The sequence below is a fragment of the Python bivittatus genome, unplaced genomic scaffold (assembly GCF_059951505.1).
Source record: "Python bivittatus isolate LINGU-HERP-01145 unplaced genomic scaffold, Pbiv_v1 ctg000850_np1212, whole genome shotgun sequence".
Classification (NCBI taxonomy): domain Eukaryota; kingdom Metazoa; phylum Chordata; class Lepidosauria; order Squamata; family Pythonidae; genus Python; species Python bivittatus.
This window is the reverse complement of record NW_028277112.1, coordinates 25,577,926-25,596,647: the sequence shown is the minus strand read 5'-3', so window position 1 is coordinate 25,596,647 and position 18,722 is coordinate 25,577,926. Positions and strand designations below refer to the sequence as shown.

The 18,722-nt window shown below is 38.7% G+C and overlaps 1 protein-coding gene across 4 annotated transcripts in view; it reads right to left on the bottom strand.

The window, feature by feature from the left end:
- Positions 1 to 18,722, bottom strand: part of SNCAIP (synuclein alpha interacting protein) — a 158,835-nt gene that overhangs the window by 21,242 nt on the left and 118,871 nt on the right. For all 4 annotated transcript variants that reach the window (XM_025166070.2, XM_088130241.1, XM_088130242.1 and 1 more), the window contains 3 exons: positions 14,960 to 15,139; positions 9,580 to 9,693; positions 2,482 to 2,607 (listed from right to left, as the gene is read on the bottom strand). In XM_025166070.2, coding sequence (XP_025021838.2) covers positions 2,482 to 2,607; positions 9,580 to 9,693; positions 14,960 to 15,139 — 420 coding nt within the window. The remainder of the gene's footprint in view (positions 1 to 2,481; positions 2,608 to 9,579; positions 9,694 to 14,959; positions 15,140 to 18,722) is intronic.

Here is an 18,722-nt window from a genome sequence, read left to right as displayed (position 1 = left end):
ATGACAGAATAATTTAAATTAGTGGAGGATAAGATAACTTTAAAAAAAAAACATAAAAAGGAAATAGTATAAGTAGCATATTTTAGTTGTTTGGGGAAAAAAGGATGATGTATTTATGCTGAGAAGGTAACAATAATTTTTAGATGATCTTTAGAAACTGAATGAACTAGGAGAATTAATGATCTGTCCCCTTCAAGGTCTTTCATATGTTCTTAACTTTAAAAGTCTTGTAATACTTCAAAGAATGTCATGCCAACAATGACCTTAAGCTTTTCATGCTTAGTTACCTCCCTAGGGATACAAATGTTCCAATTTCATTTTCCAACTATTATAACATTTTATTTAATCTAATAAATACATTCTATTGAATTATGCTATCACAATTATACTTTTGTTAGCTGATATAATATTGACCATATGCTATGCAGAGCACTTGCCAAACCTGATATTACATAATGCTATTGCAATAACTGATCCATAGAATTAAAGCTGAGTCCTTATTTAGGACTGAACTGTTATTAATAAATAACTGCTATTATAAAATAAAAAGTTGACCCTCTACCTTATTGGGAGTTTCAGGAGCTCCAAAATCACAGTATGATTTAGCAATTACATAAACACAGGATCCATTGGAAATTAGATCATCAGAAGAAAGGCATTGAACTTAAAGGGTGTTAGAGGTGAGAGCATCATGCAGTGTTACAGATCGCTTCGTTCCATATAATACTTTTTATTATTGTGAAGTCAATTTGTATTGAAAAGATCCATTCTAGAATCTATATACTACTAAAACCCTCATGTTTATAACATTCAACTGAGCAAAATGCTGTGTCATAGGGCAACCATTTTTGAACTAAGGTACCTCAAATGGGCTAACTTACAGAATGCGGCCAAAATCCAGGACCCATTTCTCCTGTGGGATTGAAACTGGGAAATCTGTGACTGCTTCAGCACTGCACTGCAGCAGTCAGCCCAGGTCACATGATTGTCATGGGCATATTCCTGACCTCTTTCCCACTTCTTTCTATCTGCTGCACCCAATCAGCTGGCTGCAAGGCCTGATGGGCGAGTAGTAATTGGCTGCTTTGGAACCGAGGCAGAAATCTGAAATCTCTTAATGGCAGTTGGTGGTGAGGAAAGGATGAGGGAATGACTCAGATGCCTGCTGACAAGGTAGGGCTGGCTGGGGTGTGCCGATGGGTGACCCTTCTTCCTCCCTTGAGGGAGGAGCCCTTGGGGACATACCAGAATGGGGAGCGGGGGTGCAGTTTTCCTCGCAGACCACAGCTCCCTTGGTTCCATGTCCCCTCAGCAAAGTGGCAGGACAAGGGGGAGAAAGGGGGGAGGAGGAGGACGGGGAGGAGGTGGAGGAGGCAGCTTCACTGGAGCTCTCCTGAGGGTTGTGAGCGGAGGGCACATGGCACAGATTTATTTTATATGTGGAAATGAAGGGAGGGAGGGAGGGACGGAGGGAGAAAGGAAGGGAGGGAGGGACGGAGGGACGGAGGGAAGGGAAGGGAAGGGAAGGAGGGGGGAGGAAAGGAAGGGAGGGGGGAGGGGAGGGGAGGGGAGGGAGGGAGGGAGGAAGGCAGGCAGGCAGGCAGGCAGGCAGGCAGGCAGGCAGGCAGGCAGGCAGGCAGGCAGGCTTCTGCCAGCTTCCCACTAGCCAAGTCAGTGGGGAAGCCAGCAGTGAGTTGCAAGATGCTCACACTCCCACTGCTTTTTTAAGTGTTGGTCATTCTGTTTCTCTGTTTAGGTACGGAAATATTTCTGAAACAATGACCCAACAGGTCATGGGTTGTATAGTATCATTTAAAATTATGTACGGATCACTGATATGAACATTTTATAACATTCTCCTTCCTCTGTACCTGAAGAAAATTAGATGACCAAAAGTTTGCATCTCTTTTTTTTTTTTTTGCAATCTAGCTCGATATGGAATAGTTGAAATGTTTTGAATTTGATTCATGATGACAACAGAAATTCAAAAGTTCTAACATAACATTCCAAGTGTTCTGAGCAAGAAACAATACTTTCCCAGTTTGTCCATATCTTTTGCCAAATCCCACTTCTCCAGCAGCCCAAACATATTGCCCCATTCTGTTCTGAGTGTAGTTCAATATACTAGAACAGTGTTTCTCAACCTCAGCAACTTTAAGATGTATGGACTTCAATTCCCAGGATTCCCTACCCAGTATTCTGGCTGGGGAATCCTGGGAGTTGAAGTCCACACATCTTAAAGTTGCTGAGGTTGAGAAACACTGTACTAGAACATAGCATACATCAACTGTCATCTCATGTAAATGATCTTATATTTCAAGTTAGCAGTATTTTTGAATACTGTTATTTGTGCCCTTCCAGATGTTGCTGACAGTTGCCAGCATCCCTCACCATTGGCCATGTTGGCTGGGGCTGCTGGGATTTGTAGCTCAGCAACATCTGGAGGGCCACCTGTTGCCCATTCCTGTTTTGTTGATTTACCTGTATGCATCCTAAGTATCCATGCTGAGCAGCCACGTGAACTGCACTGTTACCATCCTGATCAACTTCATCCAAAGAAATTCCTTGTTCTTGCATAAATTGCAGAAGCCACAGAAGGATTTTCTCCTACAGAGAAAAGTAACATTTTATAAACTATGTAGGAAACAAAATATGCACAGTAAATATTGATAATTATAATGGCGTGATATATACATGTATAAAATAACATGATATGTTTAGGTAGTACCTGCACAATGAAATTTAACACCAACTGCTTCTTTAGTTAATAGAAAGCCCATGTTAGATGCTATTAAAATTCCACTGAGTATTAATAAATTCTAAATACTCTCACATTACACTTGGAAACTTTTCCATACAGGGAGTAACTATTATTGAACTATGCATGTGTAAATATGCATATGGTTTTGTTATACTTCTATGATGATTTACATTAAAATATATGTACAATCAAAACTGATATAGTTAAAATATCCATTCTTTTCTTTCCTTGGCATTAAATACTTGAACTAAATAGATAAAAAATGTTGGCTATTGATCAATAAAGATTTAATGTACAAAAATGCAAGATATCTTTGTGAACATGTGCTATTAGTTATGGTTTCCTAACTGCAGTGTTCAAGTTCAGGCAAGATTACTATTAGCACCTGTCCACTGATGGCACGTGTTTTTCCCCCAGATATAACAAATAACGATTTGCCTTTTTGCACTGCAACCCATGATCTATAATGATCTGTTATACTAATTAGTCTATTTATATTTACTGTAATATCTTTTCAGCATTTTTGTGTGATTTTTATTTTTTTCTTTTTTCTTTTTAAAGAGGAAAGGAATAATGAAACGTTGGGAGCAACCGAATCAGCACAAGATTGTGTCACGGGGCAGTAGTATCAAGCTCTTTGGTGCCTCAAACGAAAAGTAATTCTTTTCAAGACAGATTCTAAGACTTTTATTTAGCAAGATTTATTGAAATAAAAAGGATGGTGTTATAAGAATTTTAGCAGCTGAACTATTTCTCATTTAGAATCTATTTATCTGTTAATACTTTATTTATTTATTTATTTATTTATGCAATTTATACAGCCGCCCAACTCATTCACGGTTACTCCGGGTGACTTACAAGAATAAAAATCCCAATACAAAACCCACTCTGCCCCCCCAACCCCCTGGCAACAATAATACATTTACACTAGCCATTTGATTGGCTCTGGGTCGACCTGGGATCCCCAGGCCCAGGGGCAAAACCATGTCTTCAGGGCCTTGTGGAAGAACATCAAGGTGGGGGCCAGTCTTATCTCTGTGGGGATGATGTTCCACAGGGAGGGAGCCACCATAGAGAAGGTCCTTCTTCTCAGTCCCACTAGATGGACTTCCTTAATAGGGGGGACCTGTAAGATACCCTGCCTCCCCAATCTGGTGGGTCGGGCAGATGAAACTGGGAAAAGGCGGTCCTTCAAATAACCTGGCCCCAACCATGTAGGGCTTTAAAGCTGACAACCAGCACCTTGAATTGGACCCAGAAGCAAATTGGCAGCCAATGTAGCTCCTGCAACAGAGGTGACATGTGTGCAAATCTAGGCTTGCACAAAACTATGCGAGCTGCCACATTCTGAACCAACTGAAACTTCTGGATACTTTTCAAGGGCAGCCCCATGTAGAGCGCATTACAGTAGTCAAGGCGGGAAGTGACTAGGGCGTGGGTGACTGTGAGTAGGACCTGTTGGTCCAGGAAAGGGCATAACTGGCACACAACTGGCAGTTGCACAAAGGCCCTCCTGGCCACAACTGCCACCTGCTTCTCGAGCAGGAGTCACAAGTCCAGGAGATACCCCCCCCCCCCAATTATGCACCAGGTTTGTTTGGGGCAGTGCAACCCCATCCAAGACCAAAGATGGCAATTCTCCATGGACCAAAGAACCCCAAACCCAGAGCCATTCTGTCTGTCAGGGTTCAGTTTCAACCCATTGCTCCCCATCCAGACCTTAACAGCCTCTAGGCACTGCAAGAGGGAGGTCATGGCATTGCTTAACTCACCATAGGCTAAGATATACAGCTGAGTATCATCAGCATACTGATGATATCTCACCCTATGGCAATGGATGATCTCACCCAGTGGCTTCATGTAGATGTTAAACAGAAGCGGAGAAAGTACCAAACCCTGCGGAACCCCACAAAGCAGGGGCCAAGGGCCGGACCTCTTGCTCCCTATCAACACCAACTGGGAACAGCCACAGAGAAAGGAAGTGAACCAGGACAACACAGTACCTCCCATTCCCAACCCCTGAAACTGCTTTAGAAGGATACCATGGTTGATGGTATCAAAGGCTGCTGAGAGGTCAAGTAGAGGATGGACACACTACCCCCATCTCGCTCCTGCCAGAGGTCATCAAAAAGTGTGACCAATGCCATTTCCATCCCATATCCAGGCCTGAACCCCAACTGAAAAGGATCCAGATAATCGGTTTCATCTAAGAACCTCTGGAGCTGCAGCGCAACCACCTTCTCGACAACCTTCCTCAAAAAGTGAAGATTGGAGACAGGACAAAAATTATCCAACAGGGTGGGATCTAGCGACAGCCTCTTAAGGAGAAGGTGGACCACAGCCTCCTTAAAAGGTTGGGGCACCACCCCCTCCCCCAGAGAAGCATTAATCACCACCAGAACCCACCCACATGTCACATCCTGGGAGGCCTTCACCAGCCAGGAGGGGCATGGGTCTAAAACACAGGTGGTTGTGCTCACACGCCCTAGGATCCTGTCTACTTCCTCAAGAGCAAAAGGATCAAACCGTTCCCAGATAACCAGGCAAGAGACTGGCAGAGTCTCTTATGGCACAGATGTCTTTAGCTTCTTTCTAACAGCCTTCCTATGATATAGCAAGAAGTTGGGTCTTTCAACTGACAGTGAATAAGGTTGCTGTTTACATAGCCATCTCCTATGTCTTTATCAATTTGGAAACCTACCATTACTAGCAGACATTTTCTTCATGGAGTAAATATTGAGAAATACACAAATTCTCATGACAATTATGTTTTAAATATTTAAACCTTATCTCACAATATTTTTTTTGGAGGCCTTTAAGTAGTATGCTGAAGCTTCACATACCTAAAAAGAGGTAGGACCAAGACATGGCCAGGGACACAGCAAAAAGAAAGTTGATGTAAGTCATATTTAATTTAAATTAAATTAAGCAAATATAGTTAATATGATTATTCTATATCTTGGAATTATGGAATAGCAAGGGACCATTTAGGCCATCATGTGCAACCACCTTCTCATTGAAGGAATCCAGTTTAAAATACCTCTGTCAAGTACCTCTGCTTGAACACATCCAGCAAAAAGAAGCCTATTGTTTTCTTTGGTAATTGATTCCACTGTCAAACTCCTCTTCCTGTTGGGAAGTTATTTATTTGTTAGATATGTATCCTGCCTTGTGTTCAGATGCTCAAGGAGAAAGACATAGTGATTGCTTCTCCCATTTTTCCTACCACACCCTATGAGGTGGTTTGGACTGAGAGAGACTGACTACCCCAAAGTCACCCAGTGAGCTTCTGTAGCTAAGAATAGATCCTAGGTTTCCCTGATAGGAGTCTAATACCTTAACCACTAAATTACACCAGCTGTTTAATGTTTTCCCTAACATTCAACCAACATTTATAACTTTAGACCATCATTCCATGTCTTGCTGAAAATAAAACTTGATTTTCTTCTGGGTGATATTCCTCCAGGTATTTGCAAAGGATATCACATATTTCCTCATTCATCTTTTGTTAAGACTAAAAATATTCAGTTCCTTAGTATCCTTAATAAGTTTCTATTTCTGTCATGGCAATTTTTGGAGGAGCCTTAGGTTGTACACCAGTGTTTTACAGTAATTCTAAAATGCCAAGAACTCAACTTTATCTTTTATATTTTGATTGTATTTTATGAGCATTTCATTGTCTCTCTCCTCCCCCCATTGCTATTGTTTATTTGATTATTATTTGATTTCATTTTGATTTTACAAGAAGTCCTTTGGCTCCTATGATGATGTTTGCATCAGGTGATCCTAACTAAAAAAGCAGAGAACTCTGAAAAATCAAATACCTTCTGGGTTCCTATCAGCAGGTGGAAATGAAGAATGTCAGTTTAGCTCTTTCTCCCTCTCCTCTCCCCCATCTCATTTTCCTGACCTTAAACAAAATCTAAAATATTTAATATCTATTAAACGCAATGGAGAAAAGACTCAATTGAAATTGGTCCTTATTAGACATTAATTTGGAAGACACTGAAGGGCCAAGGGGAGTTGGATGATAGCCACTCCTGGCATATCCCTGAGCACCCCTCAACACATCTCCTTTCCCCTTTTCCAATATCAGAAAGTCTTTCACAGGGACCCGCAGAGAGTTCTAAGCATGGGCCTCAGGTCAAAGTGTACTCTCTCATATGGAAGGAATTTTAAAAAATGAATAATATTGCACAAGGGAACTCTCTGCCACAAGATCATCTTCACATTTAGACTACTGCATAGGGCTGCCTTTGAAACCACTTTGAAACTACAACTGTTGCAAACTGTGGTGACCTACATGCTAGTATGTACCGACTACCAGAAGCATAAAACATTGGCATAGTGGTCCCTACATTATCTATCAGTAAGTTAGTGGGTACAACTGAAAGTACTGTTTTTGACTTATACAGCCCTAAATGGTTTGGCACCTATGTACTTGCAAGACAGTCTTCTCCTATCTGAATCACTCTGTCCTATATGATCATCCTGGGAAAGGCTACTAGCCATTGTCCACTTCTGCGATGTGAGAGAGCCAAGGTAAGAGGTGCTGTTTCTTGGTGATGGCCCCAATTGTGTACAGCAGTCTCTCCTTCCAAATCCTTCTCTAATGTTTTTATGGAAGATAGCAAAGACAGAGCTTTTCTGGAGAGCATTAATTTTTCGGTCACTGTTATTTTTACTGTTAGAGTTATTGTTGGATTTGTTAATATTCCATCAGTATTGTAACTATCTTTAGATTTAGAATTTCCATGAGTCCTTTGTAGATTCAGCAGTACAGAATAACAGTAAATAAATAAAATCATACAAATATATTCCATTTATGCAATGATCAAAATGACAAATCTGCTTCTAAATGCTACAATTAATTTTAAGCTAGTAACTAGGATTGCTAGAAATCACCAGTGAAACAGGCAAAATGAAGGCAGTTAAGACACCTATTGTTTTCTCCTAAATAAACTAATTTAGGGCAACAGAAGAATGAGATTGGTGAAATTGTAACAAAACTCTGTATGAATGCTATTGAAACAAAACAATTGATGCTGACATACTGTATAATAAAATACAGTAGTAAAATTATGCAGAAATAAACAAAAATAATGCAGAAGCCCCCCCCCAAAAAAAAACCCTAGGGTTGAAAACAGACCTGGTTTGGATTATGAGAACAGCAATATGAGTTAATCAATAGAGTTAAAAAATTTGCTACACCAAAACATCTGTAATCAGCCAGACAACAGATTTTAAAAAAATATTCATTGGAACAAGTACTTAAGACAGTTCATTTTCTCCAAATGAATAAGAAGAAATGCTTCTTACAAATTTATATCTGTTGAAGAACAGGCCTATGTAATCTAAAACCAGAAAAAATGAGTTTTTCTTCAGAACTATTCTTTATGTAGGAAAATTTAGTTTTTAATCAATGAGCATTTGTAGAATATGTTTCCTATGTCCATATATAACCTACATGCTCTGAGATTTTTGAATTAATCGCTCCCTCTAACAAATTGAAGAGGATAGTGCCAACAAAAAAAGGTGCCAAAATGAGATCACTGGGGAAAAAAAATAGATTTCAGCAAGTTCAGAGAAAATCCAAGATTTGCAGAAGTATAAAAATATTTTAAAATGCTAAAGATCAACCGCCCCTCCCCCCCAACCAAGTCTCACTTGTATATTAAAATAAAACACAGAATTTATTTCCAACTAGTTAGACCAGAGATGTGTTTGGGGAGTCAGTTTGGTTGGCGTACAGGGTTGGACAATAAATAAGGCTCATTTTTTACTATTAACATGATTCACAGTCTAAAGATCCACACATTATTGGAGAAGTGCTCAAACTACATCTCTTTCTGAAGTCACCATCTGGCAAGGATCCAACTGGCTTCTTTACTCTTCCTGAAAATTTTTGGGTTCAAGGATATTCCTGCATACAGACCTGGAACTAAGGCAAGAACAAGGTTTTTTTTTCTCAAGAATAAACATCCTGTACAAGCATTGCAGGGCAACACTGATATCAAGGGCTCTATTCTTTAGTTCTACCCCCACCTTTTTTAAAAACCTTTCCTATCATAGGAAATATTTACTGAAAAAACAGATATCGTGTGTGCCAAGTGCTAGAGGAAATAATTGTGCGTTGAATCCATTCAAAAACACTTCTTCCTTGTAAAAATATTTCCCTTGACTTGCAGCCAAGTCTGGTGTTTATATGGGTTATCTTTTGCATGAATAACTTTTGTGTATGTTAAAAAGTGTCTTGCAATTCTTATATGTTAGAATTGTTTAAAATTTATTTCTGTAGTTCTTAACACTTGAAAGCACTTTGCGTAAGGCTTCACATCAGGGTTTGACAGTAAATTTTGGCTCTCCAAATACTTAATGCCTTATTCAGCTTTAGGCTTGACTTGGCCAAGGACTCTCAGACATGAGTCGGCTAGGTTAGAAACTTCATTGCAAACAAGAGCGAAGCCTTAAACAGAAAGAGTAGCTGATTTGCCTACTGCGGTGCAAAGATGCCAGAGTCACTCTATAGATCTATACCTGGCATTTCTTTCAATAGCTGTGGGAGACAGCTGATAAATGTTCACATAATGGTTCTCTTAAACCTGGAAATCACTATTTCCTGTCATGCCAGAATCAACCCTCACATTTTGGATAAAATGAAATTATCTCAGTACACTCAGGAAAAAAAATGCCATCTTTGATACAGCGTTTATTCTCAAGTTTCTATTTTTATGGATACATAGAATACGCAACATACGGTAGGCAACCTGAATCAATTATTGTCCATGGATATGTATGCGATGTCTATCTCTCTGTACCTGTCCATAGCATCCGGCGTAGTGAATAAGGCTCGGGTGATCCTTAGAACAACTCAGTTCTGCAATAGCTTCTGTTTCACTCACCATCCACCGCACACACTCCAGCTGACCATTCTAAGTAGAAGAAAGAAAAGAAAGACTATTTTTTTCAGTTCTGCTTATTTGTGAGTATACCATCATCACAACAGCAAACACAAATAAATATCTGTCCTGATCGTTCACACGCCAGGCTGCTTTCTTATGTGCTTATTATCATAATGGCACTGACTGCAGACTTATTTACAATTTATGAGTCATTTCTGCTGCAGAAACATCAATTGCTTCTAAGTGGCCTAAGAATTAAAATAGTCTTGAATGCATCAGTGTTTCCTTGACAGCACGCTTTCATAAGTCCTGTAAGAATTCTTCTGTAAATATATATTTATTTCACGCAAACTCTAATTTAGCAATCACTGCTGTTTCCCAGATGTTTAGGACTACAGCTCCCACATTTCCCAGACAGCATGGCTGCTGGAGCTCTAACACTTTGGAAGCGCCATATTGTCCCAATTCATAATGTTAATATTAAAAATAATTTAAACATGAAATTAACATTGTTTAATAAAATGCAGACTGAGAGGGGGAAGAAGATAATAGATTACAGGATGTTAATTGTTAATATAAAAGAAACAATAGTTCTATCTGGTAAGGGTATACTTCAGACCCAAAATATCTACTGCTGCATTTCCCCATAACTTGGCTTTTTTCCAATTTTTCTGATTTTGATTATGGAGTCTGTTGTTAGAGAAATCAAAGAGTTAGGCAACTGTGTTTTTAATCTTGATATTCTAGCAAAAGTAATACAATCAGGGTTAGAGTAGACTCATTATATATTTGTAGCATTTTTCCACATATTTTTAACAACTGTTCCATATTAGGTGATTCTGCTATGACTCTTATGATGCAAGGATGTCCTGCCCCAGGTTTGTGAAAATATTTTACTTTTTGGATGAAATTTGAAGCTTTATTCAGTGTGATTGTAAAAATAAAGATACGTGAGATAATGAAGTGCTTCTTATGCATCTTTATTTCAATGTGCAATATTCTAAACTAAAACATTTTAGTTATTAAAACCTTTTTGCAATATCTCATGAAAATAAACAACTTCTTTCAAAACTTAGCAGGCATACCAGTCCAAAAAAGGGGCTATATTCCTATGCATGCCTATCTGGCAACAAATCTCACTGAAGTCCAAAGGATTTATTTCTTAGTAGACATGCATATTAATGCATTGAAAAATAACTAATGTCATCTGGAAAAAAATCATCTGACAGCTATGAAATACAAGAAAAAGTTACATTTTATAGTATTGCTGACTGCTTGTAAAATATAACAGCATACATAGGAAGGACCATGATAGAATGAAATTTATCCTGGGATAGTTTTGCAGCTGAAGCAGAATACTATGACTTTTTTGTAAAGTATTATAGTGAAGACAGACAATACAGGAATTAAACAAGTTATAATATATTTACAGAACATTAAGGTCTAATAAAAAACACCAAAGAGTGCCCCCCTGCCAAAAAGGAGATGTACTGTGTATATTGCAAAAAATTATTCTGGAGATTCATTACTAGATAAGGTGTCTGAATCATAATGCAGCACGGACTATGGGCATATACTAATATCTTTCTACCACTGGCAACTCTCATGCAAATGTAAGGTCAAGAAACTATAATGCTCATCTATTGCCAGGTTAATGGAAACACATGCTGGAAGTTACAAATAGCATTAAAAAGAAATCTTTTCTATGGATCCCTTCAATGTGTACTCTGCATATTGCTGTATCTATAAGAGTCTATCCTTCATTTTCATAGCCCTGAATTGCAACTGTCTTAGAAACGATTCAAAGATCGCAATATGTCAGGATACCCATGTCTTTCTAGAGATTTTACTTTGTCATTCTGAGGCAGATGTTGGTTTATTAGCCTTACTTGCTAATCAAGTAATTACACCTTTTTATTATAATGCTCCTATAATGCACAATTACAGTACTTGAAAATAATACCCCACTAGGTAAACTGGCCTCTCTCCCAATTAAGTATGTGTTACATTCTAACCGTTAGTTCTGCACGAGTTTATCCAATGAGCTCAGTAAAACCAGTAAGTGTGCATTGGTTTGTAACCTAAGGCTGCAGTCCTATGCATGCTTATGTAGGAGTAAAATTATTTAAACATAATAGGAATTATTTCTTTGCGTAAGCATACATTGTAGCATTCAAATTAATTTTCTATTATTTTTTTGTGTTGGATCAGGAGTGCACTGTTGCTAAAGAGCAGCCAGATAAGAGAAACACTCAGTGCCATTAGTAGTAAAGGTCACAGAGCAGGAATGTTAGCAGAGGGCTGGTCTTCCTTACCGTGCACAAGTCACTGGCCTAACTGCTGGCCACTTGACAGCATACATGACTTTATGGTACTGATCATATTGTTCTTGATTTCAGTGCTCCTTTGCAACACTTTCCTGTAAAGCTGCAGTGTCTTCCTTTCCACTGATTACCATTTTGTGGCTAATGCATCATTGGCAAAATTGTGCCCAGTAGTTCTTTATTGTTCCTTGCATGTTATTGAGGAATGAAAGTTATTCTGTGTATACAGAATAAAGTATTCCTTAAATATATAACTGGCTTACCAACTGGTTTGGGTGGGGGTCCCAACTTTTTGTGCTGATGGACACATTTGAAAATTTGAGAGGATATTATGAGCTTTCTTACAAAATAGCTGCCATGGTGGATGTAGCCAGTAACAAAACATTCATCTACCAGAAAGCAAATGAGTGAGATTGCTCCCCATTGTGCCTCCCCGGATTCTCCCTACAATCTCAGTTTCCTTTTGTCTTCTTCTGAGCAAATGGACCCATTTCTTGGCCATCCCCTTTTTTATTTTCTAAGTATGCCTCCTGGGCATAACACTTTGTGGTGATGTTGGATTAGGAGTGGGGAGGCACATTCAAGTTTACCATCAACTATAGAAGCTCACTGGATGCCTTTGAGACAATTACTATCTCTCATCCTAATTAACTCCAAGGGGTTTCATTTAATTTCTGAAGAAAAGATGGCCATCTGTTTTATAACTATTTAACTGCCTAAATAAATATGCATGGTCCCAAAACTTCTGTGTTTTGGGATGGTGTTTGAGACTGGTGTTTTGAGACTGCTTAAGACTGGTGTTTTGCTTTGCAGAATGCCAACTTCTCATTTAATTTGAAAGAATCTGAATCAAATAAAACAAGAACACTGGGACATGGATGATGAAGGTGGTATCTATTGGCACACTGGCTTCTACAGTTGCCATGCTGAGGGAAACAGGATTTTGGTTTTGACAGTACAGAGTGATTTATGGTAGGTATGGTACACATTTTTTTCTTGAAAAAGAGGGTTGAGTTTGATAGTCCTTAAATTCCAGTTAATTTTAGTATTATTTAACAGAAATATTTATAAATTATTCAATAATATGCCTCACGTTTATTCTGAAAGAAAGGAGTTAATTTAAGTGACAGAATAAAGATTATCTAACTGGCTGAATATATTGAATACATACGTTTGCAGAAAAATCTCACTTCAACTTCTGTTTTTTTTAAAAAAAATCATATTTACTTTGTCTTTTACTATAAATTAATAAAAGAATAACATTGTATTGCATTGATCAGGACAAGACTAAATGTTCAGTAGAAGCTCAGTTTTGGAACACAACTATTTGACTGCAATCTAAAAAGCTGTGCTGTGAATGTGTAATTTGGAATGCAAACCAATTTACAGCAAGCTACTTAATTTTTCTTGTGTTTATTGCTAATCTCCTAAAATGGCTTTTAGGCTTGCCTAGACTCCTTTCAGTCAGGATTCAGGCTGGGATATAGTTGTGAAATAGTTTTGGTGGTACTTGTTAATGACTTATGGTTGGCTTGGAATGGGGGCAATGCATCCATGCTGGCCCTCTTTGATCTTTCAGTCTTCAATACCATTGACCATGGTATTCTTCTGGACTGGCTTAGGGGGTTGGGAGTATGTGGCACTGTGTTAACAGTGGTTCTCCTTCCTCCAGGCCTAGTTCTATCAGTTTTTTGGGGAGGGGAGTGGTCTAGCCCTAGACTCTGCTTTGTGTGGTGCCTCAGGGCTCTACTGTCTCTCCACTTCTTTTTAACATCTACATGAAGTCTCTGGGAGAGATTATCCATTGACATGGGATGCAGTGTTATCAGTATGCCAATGATACTCAATTGCATATCTCCACCACTGGCTGCCAAGTGAAACTGTCAAGGTTCTGTCACAGTGACTGGAGACTGAAGGGGTCTGAATGGAAGAGAACATGCCTCAGCTCAACTCTACCAAGACTAAGGTGCTTGGGGTTTGGGCCCCCCTGGAACTTTGGCCTGGACTGCCTACTCAGACTTCGTATGGAATGCGGGGGTCCTTGTTGATTCACAGCTTCTGCTCAACAAGCAAGTGGCAGCTGTAGCTAGGAGGGCCTTTGTACAACTTCATCTTGTGTGCCAGTTGCACTCGTTCCTGGATCAGGTGGCCTTGCTCACTGTCACTCATGCCCTAGTTACCTCTCAACTGGACTACTTCAATGTGCTCTATATGGGCTGCCCATGAAGACCATCCAGAAGCTAAAACTGGTTCAGAATGCAGCTGCACAGGTAGTTATGGGCATACCTCGGTATGCCCATGTAATGCCACTCTTTCGCAAGCTACACTGACTCTCCATCAGCTTCTGAGTGCAATTCAAGGTGCTGATTATCATCTATAAACCCCTACAAGGCGCAGGACTGGAATTATTTGCAGGACCACCTCTACCCAAGGATATCTGCCTGTCCCACCCACTCTAAAGGGCAGGCACACTTTGGATCCCTTCCTTGAAATAGGGCTACCCAGAAGGTCTAGCTTTTCTCTAGCTGTGCCTGCCCTGTGAAATTATCTTCCTCTGAATCTTTAATTAGCCCTGACCCTGCTGGCCTTTAGAAAGGCTTTAAAAACCTAGCTATTCACCTGGGCACTGGGGCCAGGATGAGTGAAGTTCTTACTGGGAAAAGTATGAATGTGAGCCAGATCACCTATTACTTATTATTATTATTACCTGTTGTTTTTATCCTGGTTTATTTGCTGTTGTAAGCTACCTAGAGTCACATTGCTTGTTGAGTGGCCATATATATTATTTAAATAAATAAACACATAAAAAGCTCTTCCCCCCACCCCTTCTAAATATACAGGTGTAGAATATAGAAAAGAAATGGCAGATAGAGAAAACTATTTTTAAAAAAAAAATTAGCAGGGGAATTATATGTCTAAGCAAATGTATGTTGACAAATGTGTATCCTGGCCCTTATGTAACTTTATATTACCTTTATTGCTAAGCCTGCTGGAGTTAGCTGTTCACTGTTCCGTTCATTCAAGCAGTCTTCACCCATTAGAGAAGTGAGATGCTGTAAGCATTCAGCGTGTCCTTTCGATGCTGCAACATGTAAAAGGTTGTTGCCATTTTCATCATGGATTTTGTCCAGATTGTCTGCTGCAAGGTGGGGCTGTGCAAGAACAAAAAAAAGTGAAAGTGTTAAATTCATTAGTTCAAGGTAAGCTTTCTTAGCTGCTCCTAAATTTGTTATGTTAGCAAATGCAGACTATGTTTATGGGATGTTTTCACATTGTTATGTAATTGAATAATAACCCATTTGTGAAATTTAAATACATCTTTTTAAATTTCTAGAAGTTATTGATGGGAGTCAGACCAGGAGTGGATAACTTTTAAATGACCAAAACCACACTTTTAAAAATTTCTACTTTTCTTCTCTTAGTGATCAAAAGCTGCAGGGTTGTAATATAATGATATACAGATAGTCCTCGATTTATAACCATTTGTTCAGTGACTGTTTGAAGCTACAATGGCACTGAACAAAGGGACTTACGACCCATGCCTGAAGTTACAGCCGTTGCAGCGCCTTGGTGGTCTTGTGATCAAAATTTGGGCACTTGGCAGCCCACCCGCAATTATGACTACAGAGGCCCTTCAACTCTTCCACCCACCTGTCTCTCCCCCATCTATGCCTTTTTGGCCCCCTGCCACCTCCCTCCCCCACCCAAAAAAGCCAAAAGGAGCAAAGGCAAAGGGGCTTCCTGACATGCTGTGGCTCAGGGGCTGTTTTTGGCTTTTTCCTTTTTCTTTTTTTGCAGTGCGAAGCCCAGCCCCAGCCCAGTCCAGTCCAGCCCAGCAGCCAGGCCAGGCATGCCTCGTCAGTAGTGGGAGCAAGAAGACAGCAAAGTCAGTTGGGGCAGTGGAGTGCAGGACATGTTTCTTAATTAATTTTTTCCCTCAGCGAAAATCAGTAGGAAATTCATGCTGGTTTTGGCTGCATGGTCCAAATGGATTCTAGGGGCCATACAATGTACATATAACAGCAGGTGGGAGAAGAGATTGCTGATCCTTGCACTCAAATACTCTATATATGGATTAGATCAGGGTTCCTCAACCTTGGCAATTTTAAGATGGGTGGACTTCAACTCCCAGAATTCCCCAGCCAGCATGGGGAATGGCTGGGGGATTCTGGGAGTTGAAATCCACCCGTCTTAAAGTTGCCAAGGTTGACGAACCCTAGATTAGATGCAAGAAAACTGTTTTTGTAATACTTTCTGTAATTGTCATTTTACTTATATATACCTTTCAATCCACAATGTGAAGAGAACTGAGCTGTTTTTCTGTGCTTTGGAATGGTCTTCCCTTAGAGATCAAACTTAACCCCCTCCTTGCTGACTGTTAGGCAGTTATTGAAAACCAAATTATTTCAGAAGGCACATTCTTGATCTATTGTATTGCACCATTTTAAATTATTTTTGTATTTTTTTTCATCATTGATGTTGGTTTAATTGTTATTATATTATATAACTTGGAAGCTGCTGACAGTCATTTGATTGCAGCAGGGTATAAGTTCAATGAATGAATGAATGAATGAATGAATGAATGAATGAATGAATGCCCTAATTTTGCAAATTCAAATCTTCCAGAAGACTTTAATGTGAGCTGGCAAGGTTAGAAAAGACAAAATGGTGTGTCCTCCATTTATTGCATTGCCCCCTCTTCACTCCAATCTTGCTGTTTATCTTACATAGATTTAAGAATTCCTTGTTATGTGTGAAAAAAATCCAAACCCCATCTGTACAATACCTTTATTAGGAGCAACAAAAGGACAAAAAGCAGATGGAACAGTTTTGAATTCTCCATAACTCTTCATGATGCAAGATGTTGTTCCTAATATTAGGTGAAGCCTAACATTTATTACATGTACCAGTAACAAATGCATTTAATGAACAAGCACCATCTTGAAACTGAATCTGAACTTTAAACCTCATTAACTATAACATCTGGTTTTTCTCCCATCGTTTACTTTTTAAAACACCTGACGTATTGAAGTATCCTGGAGAACCAGAAAGCTTGCACACTGTTGTATGATTCTGGATAATTCTAATAAAGGAAATTCATCCAACTGTGGCTTTTTTTCCAAAGAGATCAATATGGTTCTGTTTATTTGTTTTTTCCTATATGTAAGCTCTTTGAACCCTGGCTTCAAAAATAATTAAAGGCTCTTTGTATTGATTTTTCCCTTTGTAATAGACAATATATAAACTGCATAAATTGCTATAGTGTTATAGCTTTTTATAAGACAGTTTCCTGTATATCAGAATAATTAACTGTTAAAGTCTAAGTATTTAAGGAATCAGTGCCTATAGTGCCTACTAGCCTTATATGAATAGTGTTAAAATAACTCTTGGTGGAAGGAGAGTAATGGTGGGTCAAGAATGGAAATACAGATGCTTCGCATTTTTCAGTCAGTATGATAAACCATTTAATTCCAGCCTATTATGTACTCCAAAAATTCTAAATAAAACTTAAGTTGGATATTTGTAATTCATTTTAAGAGCCCTTAGAATAGAGAAATTATTCTGATACACTCTTAGAGATTCCTCTCAGGTCGTGCAACTTTTAGTTTGAAAGCATCATCAAAAGATTGGAAATAGTGAATTAGAGCTTTGGACACATTGTCCAATATCATGTGTCCATATATAGCCATCTATAACTTTTCAAAGAAAAGAAAGAAAATAATTGGAATGCCCTGGAGGATTAAAAAACAGTGTTTCCTTCCAGACTGGTAAGGAATAGGATTGAAAAATAATTGTATAATGCCACTCATTTTTTGAAGGCAGAGCTGGTCTAGGCATGGATGAATATTGATCTACTGCAATACAATAGTCCCTGTGTTCCTAAGGGATTCCTTTAGAACAATATAACACTACATTGTGTGGCTTTATTCTGTGTCTACCAGTTCATCAGATCAAGCAAAAATAGATGCACAAGCTTATCCCACTATGTGATTGTAACTGTAACATTCATCCTGCATTTTTTTTTTTTTTTTGCCAATAGCATTAGAATTTACTGGCTCTATTACTGTCTTAGCATTAACATAGTCTTCAGTTTTTCAGTCATAATATTAAAAACATCAGCTTGCCCCAATAGGAGAAAATATATCTATATCTATATCTATATCTATATCTATATCTATATCTATATCTATATCTATATCTATATCGAGATAGAGATAGAGATAGAGATATAGGATTAGATTCTTGGGATAGAACACCCATGGACTAGACTCAGTAGTGAATTAAGGTATCACAACTGATCTTATTATGAGGGGAAACAACACAAACATTAATGGCTGAATAAATAAATGGCAACAATGACAGTGGTTAAGAAAATTCAGGTAGTTGACAATTTTAAGCTGCAAATGTGCTGATTTTGGAGTAAGCCCCACTGAATTCCATAGGGCGTACACTGAAGAGATATGTACAGTCAGCCATTAGTGACTCTCAATAATTTTATTCAGAGAAATTGTATCAAATAATACAGAGAAGGGAATAACTCACAACTTTTACAAATGCAGTCTAATAAAGTAATAGCATCTATTGTTTTATGCTGAATCTATAATTAATCACTGTTCTGCTCTTGATAACATGGTCTAGGGGAGCCAAAGCAAAGCCAGGTATAAAGTGAAGAATGAACATAAAGCTTGTTTTCTTCACATCAACCTTGTTAACTTGCATACTGTTACTTTGGAA